General features: G+C 41.3%; 4 protein-coding genes across 17 annotated transcripts in view; 2 read left to right on the top strand and 2 right to left on the bottom strand.

Annotated features, from left to right (window-relative positions):
- Positions 1-1,820, top strand: part of LOC128634279 (NLR family CARD domain-containing protein 3) — a 26,707-nt gene extending 24,887 nt beyond the window's left edge. Inside the window, exon 7 of the mRNA XM_053684727.1 lies at positions 52-1,820. Within this exon, the coding sequence (XP_053540702.1) occupies positions 52-1,820 (1,769 nt within the window). The remainder of the gene's footprint in view (positions 1-51) is intronic.
- Positions 1-6,269, top strand: part of LOC108261647 (NACHT, LRR and PYD domains-containing protein 12) — a 168,014-nt gene extending 161,745 nt beyond the window's left edge. For 8 of the 11 annotated variants that reach the window (XM_053684643.1, XM_053684641.1, XM_053684686.1 and 5 more), the window contains 5 exons: positions 2,278-2,451; positions 3,797-3,970; positions 5,086-5,259; positions 5,558-5,734; positions 5,980-6,269. In XM_053684643.1, the coding sequence (XP_053540618.1) occupies positions 2,278-2,451; positions 3,797-3,970; positions 5,086-5,259; positions 5,558-5,734; positions 5,980-5,989 (709 nt within the window). In that variant the 3' untranslated portion in view covers positions 5,990-6,269. The remainder of the gene's footprint in view (positions 1-2,277; positions 2,452-3,796; positions 3,971-5,085; positions 5,260-5,557; positions 5,735-5,979) is intronic. The other 3 variants (XM_053684664.1, XM_053684653.1, XM_053684697.1) reach the window with 3 other exon arrangements.
- Positions 6,270-7,121: 852 nt separating this feature from the next.
- LOC108262089 (trichohyalin) lies at positions 7,122-10,825 on the bottom strand. 3 transcript variants are annotated; one of them, XM_053684778.1, is made up of 3 exons: positions 10,157-10,825; positions 8,415-9,869; positions 7,122-8,205 (listed from the first exon to the last, which is right to left on the bottom strand). In XM_053684778.1, exon 2 carries the CDS (start codon positions 9,841-9,843, stop codon positions 8,428-8,430), a length of 1,416 nt encoding a protein of 471 aa, XP_053540753.1. In that variant the 5' UTR covers positions 9,844-9,869; positions 10,157-10,825; the 3' UTR covers positions 7,122-8,205; positions 8,415-8,427. The 3 variants fall into 3 exon arrangements, with proteins under 3 accessions (XP_053540753.1, XP_053540731.1, XP_053540742.1); XM_053684756.1 differs by having other exon boundaries at positions 7,122-9,869; XM_053684767.1 differs by having other exon boundaries at positions 7,122-9,845.
- Positions 10,826-10,951: 126 nt separating this feature from the next.
- fam234a (family with sequence similarity 234 member A) overlaps positions 10,952-12,500 on the bottom strand; it is an 8,950-nt gene continuing 7,401 nt past the window's right edge. For both annotated transcript variants that reach the window (XM_017475209.3, XM_017475288.3), the window contains exon 12: positions 10,952-12,500. This exon is cut by the window's right edge and continues 1,351 nt beyond it. The gene's annotated coding sequence lies outside the window, so the exon portion shown is untranslated.

Raw genomic sequence — 12,500 nt, 5'->3', positions numbered from 1 at the left:
TAGTCAACAGAGATGATCATAGAGTTTACATTTTATTCTTCTTTTTATCAGAACTCGTCTCTGTGCACCAGCGAGAACTCAAATCCACACTGAGAGAGAAATGTAAAAGAATTAATGAAGGAATCTCACAGCCTGGAAGTTCAGCACTTCTGAATGAGATCTACACAGATCTCTACATCACAGAGGGGTGGAGTGGAGACGTCAATAATGAACATGAGGTGAGACAGATTGAGACAGCGTCCAGGAGACCAGCAGCACAGGAGACACCCATCAAATGTAAAGATCTCTTTAAAGACAAGTCCATCAGAAGAGTGCTGACTAAAGGAGTTGCTGGAATTGGAAAAACAGTCTCTGTGCAGAAGTTCATTCTGGACTGGACTGAAGGAAAAGCAAATCAGGACGTCATCTTCATGTTTCCACTTCCCTTTAGAGAGCTGAATCTGATGAAGCAGAAAAATCTCAGTCTGATGGATCTTCTTCATCACTTTTTCCCAGAAATAAAAAAATTACGATTAATAGACTGTGAGATCAACAAAGTCCTGTTCATCTTTGATGGTCTGGATGAGTGTCGACTTCCTCTAAATTTCCAGAAGAATGAGAGACTGTGTGATGTGACAGAGTCAGCCTCAGTGGATGTGCTGCTGACGAACCTCATCAAGGGGAATCTGCTTCCCTCTGCTCTCCTCTGGATAACCTCTCGACCAGGAGCAGCCAATCAGATCCCTCCTGAGTGTGTAGACCAGGTAACAGAGGTACGAGGGTTCAGTGATCCTCAGAAAGAGGAGTACTTCAGGAAGAGGATCAGTGATCAGAGCCTGGCCAATAAAATCATCTCACACATGAAGTCTTCAAGAAGCCTCTACATCATGTGCCACATCCCAGTCTTCTGCTGGATCTCAGCCACTGTTCTAGAGAGAATGTTGGGTGAAGCAGAGCGTGGAGAGATCCCCAAGACTCTGACTCAAATGTTCACACACTTCCTGATCTTTCAGATCAAACACAAGGACCAAAAGTACCATCAGAAATGTGACCCTGATCCTCAGCAGACCAGAGAGAGTATCCTGGCACTGGGAAAACTGGCTTTCCAACAGCTGGAGAAAGGAAACCTGATCTTCTATGAGGAAGACCTGAGAGAGTGTGGCATTGATGTGAGAGAAGTGTCAGTGTACTCAGGAGTGTGTACCCAAATCTTCAGAGAGGAGTTTGGGCTTCACCTGGGGAAGGTGTTCAGCTTTGTACATCTGAGTGTTCAGGAGTTTCTGGCTGCTTTATACGCATTTCTCTCCTTCATCAACAAAAAGATTGCAAAACAACAAACCTGGTCTGATCTTTTCACCAAGTCAAACATGTCTGATTTCCTGAGGAGTGCAGTGGACAAGGCCTTACAGAGTGAGAACGGACACCTGGACCTGTTCCTCCGCTTCCTTCTGGGTCTCTCACTGGAGTCCAATCAGACTCTCTTACGAGACCTACTGCCCCAGACAGGAAGCAGTTCTCACAGCAAACAGGAAACAGTCAAGTACATCAAGGAGAAGATCAGGAAGAATCCATCTCCAGAGAAATCCATCAATCTGTTCCACTGTCTGAATGAACTGAATGATCATTCTCTAGTGCAGGAAGTCCAACATTACATGAACAGAGGAGGTAACAGTCGTCTCACTGGAGTCAGACTCTCTCCTGCTCAGTGGTCAGCTCTGGTGTTTGTGTTGCTGAACTCAGAAGAGGATCTGGATGAGTTTGATTTGAGGAAATATCAACCATCAGATGAATGTCTTCTGAATCTGCTGCCAGTGGTCAAAGTCTCCAGAAAAGCTGTGTAGGTATCTTTTATTCTTAATTTATTAGTGCAGTGTTTATTATTTTAATATAACACTAATGGTACTGATTAGAGTAATTACTGACGATCATTATTCAGTCAGTTCACTCTTAATCTGTATGTGAAGAGAATGAGGAGCGTATTGAAGAGAACATCATTACATACAGTAGATTGTTATTTTTGTTTATGTTTAATACATTTTCTTTACATACAGATTAAGAGTGAACTGACTGAATGATGCTCGTCAGTAATTACTCTAATCAGATAATTACTCTAATCTCTTCCTCTCTCTCATTTGTGCATCTCTCTCTGACTGCATGTGTGCAGATGGCAGAAGGGTCACACTCTTTTAATAACAAATAAATAAATAAATAAATAAAAAGTGAATATTGGCATTTTTAAGTTTTCATTTTTTTTATGTCAGTTATCAGTGTTCTGATAGATCATCATTTCTCTCTCAGCCTGTGTTGGTGTAATCTCACAGAGAAAAGCTGTAGAGTTCTGTCCTCAGTTCTCAGATCAAACTCCTCCAGACTGAGAGAACTGGACCTGAGTTACAATAAACTGCAGGATTCAGGAGTGACGCTGCTCTCTGCTGGACTGGAGGATCCACACTGTACACTGGAGACACTGAGGTCCACACACACACACACACACACTGTACACTGGAGATACTGAGGTACACACACACACACACACACACTGTACACTGGAGATACTGAGGTACACACACACACACACACACTGTACATTGGAGATACTGAGGTACACACACACACACACACACACACACACACACACACACACTGTACACTGGAGACACTGAGGTCAGATCATCACTTTCACATTGTGTTTATTTTATTGTCACTATTATAGTATAAACCTAATAATATTAAAATGTAGATCAACAAGTCTGATGTATAACAAGGGGCTGACAGATATGGGGAGATAAACGTAAAAATATTCTTTTCTCTCTGACTTTTCTGAACATTTGAGAACGTTCTGTTACATTTAGATAGAGACTCGTATCAAATACACTTCAGTGTAAATGTTCAATATAAAGATTATTGTTAAATTTAAATATTGATTATAAATGTTGAAACTGAATATATAATCTAAATATTAAATATAAATCTTCAATATAAATATTTAAACTAAATACTAAGTATAAATGTTAAATATTAATGAAATGAATCTCTCATTCATATGCTAATTGTCCCCGTGTCTCAGAGTGTGATTCATTGGGAGATCATGGTGCAGTTGGGTTGCCAGGTTTACACTATACTGTGTTGGGTTTGGAACAAGGCAGTCGGTGTAAAGAGCAAGTCCACAGGTGGCAGGGTTTTTTGTTTGGGTTCAGGAGACTTGTTTAGGACCTGAAAATCCTCTCTGTTATGAAATTACAGATGCACAGATGAATGAATAATATGAAATGAATAAAAAGTGAATATTGGCATTTTTAAGTTTTCAGTTTTTAAAGGAAAATGAATATTGAAATTATTGACAGTGTTGATCCTTAAATATTAAATAAACCTTCATATAAATAAATAAATAAATATATACATACATACATACACACACACTCTCTCTCTCTCACACACACACACACGCACACACACACTCTCTCTCTCTCTCACACACACACACACTCTCAGACACACACACACACACTCTCTCTCTCTCTCTCTCACACACACACACACACACACACACTCTCTCTCTCACACACACACACACACATGCGCACACACACACTCTCTCTCTCTCTCTCTCACACACACACACACACACACACTCTCTCTCTCTCTCTCACACACACACACACACACAAACACACACACACACACACACACACTCTCTCTCTCTCTCTCTCTCTCTCTCTCTCTCTCTCTCTCTCACACACACACACAAACACAAACACACAAACACACACACAGATTCAGATATCAGTGTTCTGATAGATCATCATTTCTCTCCCAGGGTGTATGAGTGTAATCTCACAGAGGAAAGCTGTAGAGTTCTGTCCTCAGTTCTCAGATCAAACTCCTCCAGACTGAGAGAACTGGACCTGAGTAACAATAACCTGCAGGATTCAGGAGTGACGCTGCTCTCTGCTGGACTGGAGGATCCACACTGTACACTGGAGATACTGAGGTACACACACACACTCACACACACACACACACACACACACACACACTGTACACTGGAGACACTGAGGTCAGATCATCACTTTCACATTGTGTTTATTTTATTGTCACTATTATAGTATAAACCTAATAATATTAAAATGTAAATCAACAAGTCTGATGTATAACAAGGGGCTGACAGATATGGGGAGACAAATGTAAAAATATTCTTTTCTCTCTGACTTTTCTGAACATTTGAGAACGTTCTGTTACATTTAGATAGAGACTCGTATCAAATACATTTCAGTGTAAATGTTAAATATAAAGCTATATGTTAAATATAAATATTAAATATAAATCTTAGATCTAAATGTAAATCTTAAATATAAATGTTAAATGTTAATGAAATTAATCTCTCATTCATATACTAATTGTAACGAGCTCATCTCTAGGTGGGGTTTAACCCTTCCTTCCTAAAAACAAACCAATCTCCTTCCCCAAAATTAATTATTTATGTCTATATGAGACCTTAGATCTGTGCTGCATGTGCAGTTAGTTGATTTTTTAAAAAGGTTTTATGAGGACAGAATTTTTACTCTGTACAAACACATGCATGGTAGGCTGATCGGCGTGTCTGAAGTGTCCGTAGTGTATGAGTGTGTGTGTGAGTGTGTGTGTGATTGTGCCCTGCGATGGATTGGCACCCTGTCCAGGGTGTACCCTGCCTTGTGCCCCATGCTCCCTGGGATGAATAAAGATGATGAATAGTGATGAATAATAGAATGGACTGCCGTCTTTGTGATCTTGTCTATAGAAGTCTACATGTACACACATGCCAGTGTATGTATATAGGATTTATTTTATTTTTATCTGAACTCCACAGGTTTAAATTTATACTCCAACAATTCACATGTGGTTAAAGTCACATTCTCACAGTTTAATCTATAATATCTTTATACATTTATGTTTTATCATGTAGAAATTACACTTTTTATACTTTACTTCCCATTTCCATAATGTTTGGGACATGGGGCTTCACAGGTGATAAAGGTGTTAATTATTTCATTAGTGCAGGTACAAGAGACCTTATGTTTGTGTTTTGGATGTCAGTGTTCTGATGTATCATCATTTCTCTCCCAGGCTGTGTGTGTGTAATCTCACAGAGGAAAGCTGTAGAGTTCTGTCCTCAGTTCTCAGATCAAACTCCTCCAGACTGAGAGAACTGGACCTGAGTTACAATAACCTGCAGGATTCAGGAGTGACGCTGCTCTCTGCTGGACTGGAGGATCCACACTGTACACTGGAGATACTGGGGTCAGATCATCACACACACACTGTGGATCCTGCATTTCTGTCATATGGCTGTTTTAGATTAATAAAATGTTGTTATAGATTTTTATAGAGCAACAACAACTGCTATAGTTTTCCACATTCAAAAAAACGACAGACGTGTAACAATCTGGATTTACTTCTGGCTTTCATACACACACTTCATGGGCTGTGAAGCATTGTGTGTGTGTGTGTGTGTGTCTGTGTGGGTGTGTGCGCGCGTGCACATGTGTGTCTGTGTGTGTGTGTGTGGGTTGATCTATAATTGTTGATCTCTCTACAGGCTGGTAGGGTGCAGTATTACAGGTGAAGGTTGTGCTGCTCTGGTTTCAGCTCTGAGATCAAACACCTCATCACACCTGAGAGAACTGAATCTGAACTACAATAATCCAGGAGAATCAGGAGAGAAGCTGCTCTCTGATCTAGTGGATGATCCACACTGTACACTGAAGACTCTACAGTGAGTTACTGACACACACACACACACACACACACACACACACACACACTCAGTAAGAGTGATTTGGTGGTTTAACGTCCACCATTAGAAACATGTTTACTAAGCTATTGAGTAAAATGTGATGAGCTGCTGTTTTTGTTAATCAGTACAAAAAGGCCAGACTAACACAAGGGTGGGAAGAGTGTGGCTCTGACCAATCATGGTGGTCACCCCAGGGTTCAGGAATCTGTTTTCCTCTTTTGTAGTTATTCTTGAAAATTCTGCTGAAAGGGATGATGCAAGAAGAAAACCGAAACGGATATGGTCTCCGACAGAAACTGCTGCAGTACTGAGACATTTCCGGGACCACGTCGTTCATTAATACTTTTTATGTTTCTGAAATTATACGTTTAAGTTCACCTCCACGCATTTGCGAGGGTTTTTTTTTATTTAAACACAGAAATAATGTTCGTGTATCTTCTGATCCATAACATTATCAGGAGGGAAGCTACTGTAATGTTAAATAAGCACTAATTAAACTGTTGCTACTTGTTCACTGACTGTGTATACTGTTATATGTCCTCATGTCTGTTAACAGATCATATGGTTATGGGGTGGCTGTGGTTCGGGTGGTAGAGCGGGTCGTCCACTAATCGTAGGGTTGGTGGTTCGATTCCCGGCCCACGTGACCCCACATGCCGAAGTGTGCTTGGGCGAGACACTGAACCCCAAATTGCTCCCGATGGCAAGTGTAGTGATTTTATCCAGCGGTGGGCGGAGCAGACACACAGGAGGCTGTTTCCGGGTTATAGGTGATTTTATTCCAGTCACTCGGTGTGCGCGTGAGTGTGTGGGGTTGAAGGGCGATCGGGCGGTGAGAGTCTCAGCCGTCGGCGCTTACAGCCGAGGGGGCGGGACGGAGCCGTCACTCACGTCGGAGTCACCTGAATTCAGAAGAAAAAAAAAAAAAAACACAGCAGCGGGTAGCAGACGTGCATCAGCGAAACTACCCAAAACACACCAGAGATTCTTCTCTTTTCGAGATACTTCTCTTCCTGTGCGAGTGGAGTATCGCCCTTTTATACCCTCCCCGCTTGCTGGATGGTGGAATTCCTCCGCACGGAGCACCATTCACGAGCCGTGGGTGTGTCGGCGGCCCCGCCCAGAAGCCACGTGCTCTCTGGCCGTCCAAAACAGTTGGTGGCGCTGAAGCGGAACTGTCTCTTCTTTGTTTCCTGTGCGCCGGCTACCGGCCTGTCGCCACAGAAGTTAGCGCCTTGTATTCAGCTCTGCTACCATTGGTGTGTGTGAGTGTGTGTGAATGCGTGAATGAGACAGTGTAATGAGACAGTCCATACATCCATCTTCTACCGCTTACTCCTTCTTCAGGGTTGTGGGGAACTTGGAGCCAATCACAGGGAGCATGGGGCACAAGGCGGGGTACACCCTGGACATGGTGCCAGTCCATCACAGGGCACAAACACACACACACACTCACACACCCATTCATACACTACGGACACTTTGGACACGCCAATCAACCTACCATGCATGTGTTTGGACTGGGGGAGGAAACCGGAGTACCCGGAGGAAACCCCTGCAGCACGGGGACACATGGCCCCGGCGGACCCTGGAGGTGTGAGGCGAACGTGCTAACCACTAAGCCACCGTGCACCCTCACCATTTATTTTATTTATTTATTTATTTATTTAAAAGTTTTTTTTATTTAGTAATGAAAGAAAAATACAGTAATTTCTATAATAACTTTAAATATGATTGAGGTTTCCAGAAGAAAGGGGATTGGTTGAGAGTGAGCAATCATATTAAATTCACTCATGATCGAAGTGTAGACCAACAGATGACATGGAGATACGTTTTAAACGACAAACAAAAAATGACAGGCGATGTGTAGATACAATTTAAATGACAACAAAAAAAACAGATGGTGGCTGGACATGTTTTCCGACATGCACCGAGGCGTATCTTCCTGTACTGCCTGTGCCCAAGCCAAGGTACACTACCTCATTCGCAATCATCGGACTTCTGATCAGGCAAACCTGATCCCAATTACACACACACACCTCTTCATATAGAGGCGTTGTACCGCCAGCTCTTTGTGAAGTAAACACTCAATTCCTTGGTGTCTCTGACATTACCCAGACATTGTATTTTGCCACCTGATTTATACTGGTTCAGACTTTGACTTTGTTTACTGATTACGTATTTTGTCTCTTTCTGATATCCTGTTTGTGGATCGTCTGACTTGTATCTGTTTCTTCTTTTTTGCCTCTGCCTCACGTCTTTGGATTTGTTGCACAGACTTTCATTAAAGTTGCCTTACCTGCTTTTGCAGGTCATTCCTGCGTATCACTACTCGCAGCCCGTGAGTACCTTCGTGTGTGTACGCAAGTCCACATCATTCCACTCTCTCTCTCTTGATGGCCGAACTTGCTGATGCTGCTGTGTGCTCAGGTCAGCCGTCCTCACGCTCTCTGTTAATGGAGTCATTTAAACACCACAGAGCTGTGAGCTATACACGGGTCGCTTCAATAAATGTTCTGCTCAGAAAATCCAGTTAAACACCTGAACAGCACGAGTCTAAATCTACTGCATCTACTCGCGTATCTTCTGAACTGAAGCGACTCTGAACTCGACCCAAAGTGTAAATCTTTTGGCGTTTCACAGATTTTTCTCTCCTCACCTTCCTCGTTTTTTCAGATTACCACTGTCACCAGAACCTGATGCAGGTCCTTCTCCATGTTCTCCCTCTCCTTCTCAAACTCCAGCACCATCTTCTCCTTTTGAGGCTGAAATCTTTCCTCCACCAGAGCCTCTTCTCTCATCTGAACTTCTCTGGCGTCGCTCTCTCTCCACTGGAGCTCGAGTCTCTTTTGCTCTTTCTCCATCTGCTGTCTCCCCTTGATGTTCTTCTTCTTCCAGAGTTTCTGGAAACACTGTAGGGGAGAGTGTTTCAGCTTCTTATCGACTTTATTGAGTCCCTCCTTCATTCCTGCTTTCTTCTTCATTTCTGCAGAGTCCTCCATCTCTTCTGTTATCTCCAGCATTTTGTCCTTCTCCAGAATCTTCTTCTCCATCCTTCCCTTTTCAGCCTGAAACTGTGTCCTCAGTTCATTCATTTTTTCCACCATGAACTCTTCCATGGCCTCTCTCTCTCTCTTCAGGAGCTTGAATCTCTCTTGATTTTTCTCCTTCTCCATGTTCTCCCTCTCGGTCTTAAGCTTGAGTGCCATGCTCTCCTTTTCTTCCTGAAACCTTTTCATCATTTCAACCCTTTCCTTCACCAGAGCATTAATCATGTCCGTTGTGCTATCTTCTCTGGCCATGCTCTCTCTCAGCTCGAGATCCAATCTCTCTTGCTGTTCGTCATTTTCCCTTTTAGACCTTCTCTGAAATATGTCTGTCAACAAGCCATGAATCGCTAACTGTCTCTTCATCTTAAGCCTTTCCTTCATCATAATATTAATCACTTCTGTGGACCGAGCTTCTCTGGCTTTGCTGTCTCTCAGCTGGAGCTCAAGTCTCTCTATCTCTTTCTCCAGGTACTGTCTTTTCTTCATGTTCTTCTTCTTCCTGAGCTTCTGGAACCACTTTGGACCAAAGTTCCTCAGCCTTTTATCGACTTCCTTGAGCTCCTCCATCATCTCAGGATCCATATCCCTTGCTTTTTGCTTAAGTTCTCTCACGGTTCCTTTCAGGGCTTCCACCTCTACTGTTATCTCCTCCAGCATTTCTTCCTTTTCAACAATCATTTGCACCAATACATCACAATGTTTTTTCCAGCCACCTTTAACTATCTGCTGCCTGCTCTCCATTTTGTCCCATCGCTCTTTCTCCTTCTCCATGTTTCTTCTCTCTTCCTCAAGCTGGAGCACCAAACTGTCTTTATCAGCCTGAAATGTTCTCCTCATTTCATCCATTTCCTTCTCCAGAGCCTCCATCTCTTCTCTCATCTGAGCTTCTCTGGCGTCACTGTCTCTCAGCTGGAGCTCGAATCTCTCTTTCTCCTTCTCCATGTTTCTTCTCTCTTCCTCAAGCTGGAGCACCAAACTGTCTTTATCAACCTGAAATGTTCCCTTCATTTCATCTCTTTCCTTCTCCAGAGCCTCCATCTCTGATCAATTAAAATGATAAATTACTGAGAAACAACGTGAGAAAAACATGAATAAGAGTTAATACAACAAATATTAATAACAAAAAATAGTTGTTTAGCAATTAAATAAAGATATTTCCTCCTCATCATTTTTTTTTATTTATTTAACACAAATTAAAATGAGGAATTTAAAGTAAAACCGGGTCTGAACTGTGTGAAAGCTTTTCTCCACCACATTAGTAACATCTTTAGTCTGAAGTCGTTCTGGTCACATGACCTTTAATTACACAGAAAACTTGTTTTTTCCAAACAAATATTTTTCTCTTGCTTACCTGATCGTCCTTTTATCTTCTTTCATTTATGCAAACTTATAAACACGCAGTAGTGTGTGTGTGTGTGTGTGTGTGTGAGAGAGAGAGAGAGAACATGTTTTGGTATAGAATCAGAATCAGAGCATCTCCATGGCATCAAAAAGCATCACTCCGTGACATCACTCCGTGACATCACTCCGTGACATCACTCCGTGACATCACTCCGTGACATGGTTCCCCACAGATACACGAGTTCCTGATAACACACACTAACACTGTTCCACTGCTGCTAATGCTTTCCCTCCTTTTACATTTTTATAACAAACTTAAAGAAGAATAAAATAATAAAACATCTCAGATTTAAAACTCTACAGCAGTCAGGTTGTAACTCTGCGCACTAGTGTGATTTCTGATGAGGAAAACACACACTGTTCATTGGTGATAACTGATTAGAATCTTAAATAAGTTTAAAAACTACTTGTACTACAGTCCCTTGAGGTTTACACTTTGCAGTGGAACCAGTCGAATAAACTTTATTAATGACTGATGGAGTGACTTTCACTCGACTGTGCAAGGCATCATGGGTAAAAGGTGTCTCTGGTTAAGTGAAACACAAAAAAGAAAGAAAGAAAAGGGAACGATGGAAAAGTGTGAAAGAATAAAAAGAAACAAATAAACTAAGAAATAAAGAAGAAAGAAGGAAAAAAATGTAGAGATAGTGTTATAATAGTGTGTGTGTGTGTGTGTGTGTGTGTGAGATTAGTGTATAGTCTGTGATTATTAATTGTAGTCTGTTAAAACTTAAAAGCTAGATGATTTGAGTTCAGCCGTGTCTTTATTAAACATTTACACTCTTTAATCAGTTTCCAGCTTTCAGAAATTCAGCATGAGATCCAGAACATACCTGATCTACAGGTTTACACTAATCACATCTAATAACATCGACTCCTCACATTAAACCCAGCATCACTCACACACACACACACACACACACACACACACACACACACACACACACACACACACACACACAGAGCAGTACAGCACATCACCTGCTCAACATGGTCCTGTTGATTAAGTGTTCAGGGAGCAGAAGCTTTGATTGATTAACGATAAACCCGGTTCCCATGGAAACAGACAGAAAAAAAAAATACTTTTTTTAAATGGAAGAAAAAAAGATTTTAGTGAATGTGTGAAAAAATAATCTCATCTTTTCAAAATGTTTTTTAAACGGATTGATTTTTTTTTCTTGAAACAGCAGCAGCATTAAACAGAAACTGATCCAATCTGATGCGCGTTAGATTAGACAGTGTCAGATTCGTGTGGAGAAGAAGAGAAATAACGGATGAATGAATTGAGACGCACTTTTAAACTCCACCTTTTCCACACACATTTTCATCTCGGATACTGTTTAGTACGGATAGCATCCGAGTGTGACGCAGGTACAGCCGTGGATCATCACTGAACAGGAAGCAGGAAGTAAAAAAATAAATAAATAGTAATAATAATCAACTGAGCAGGAAGGAGTCGTTCTTTTTTCAGGACTTTCTTTTCCTCCAATCTTTATTATTCATTTATTTACTTTTCTGCCTTCCTTTCTTGTTTTGTTGCTGTTTGTACATTTATCTCTACATTTTCTTTAATCATTTTATTTTGTTGATTTCTGTTGTTGTTGTTGTCATTTGCGTTTCCGTTATTTTTCTTTCACACACTGTTTACGTTTGTGTTCTATTGTGTTTGCTCTTTTACATTTCTCTTTTCTGTGCATTTTTTCAGTGATTATTTCACACATTTTATTCGGATATTCCTTGTTGTTCAGTTCGGTTGTGTGTTTTGTCCTGGGTTTGTGGCGAGTGAATGTGTAGGAGTGGGTTAGGGGTCACTACAGGTCACAGTGTGTTAGTTTATCTTTTACAGAAAGAAACGGGGGATGAGGGCGCTGTAAGGCACAGTGTGTTATACAGGATCAGAGCAGCTATAATAATCATTACAACTTTGGGTTTAAACCAGCTGCTTTGGTTCATTATTCCACACACACACACACACACACACACACACACACACACACACACACACACACACAAAGGCACTCTGTATATCTACACTGCAACTCATTACTTATCCAGGACATGTTTAGTGTTGGTGTGTGAAGTGCTTTAACTTTGCCCTGGAGGTAATGTTAATGCGAATGCAGCTAACAATCAAAGGAAGCTCACGGCCTCCAGTTTAGTGTTTAAATCTTCACACACTGCCTTTCAACGACATCATTCATCAAAGTCAATCTGTACACCAGAATAAGATTGTATTCAAATAAAATATCAGAGTAAATTACTTTCCTATAGTGATAAAGTCTGAGTAAACAATA

The sequence above is a fragment of the Ictalurus punctatus genome, chromosome 1, assembly GCF_001660625.3.
Source record: "Ictalurus punctatus breed USDA103 chromosome 1, Coco_2.0, whole genome shotgun sequence".
Lineage (NCBI taxonomy): Eukaryota > Metazoa > Chordata > Actinopteri > Siluriformes > Ictaluridae > Ictalurus > Ictalurus punctatus.
This window is presented reverse-complemented; position numbering and strand designations above follow the sequence as displayed.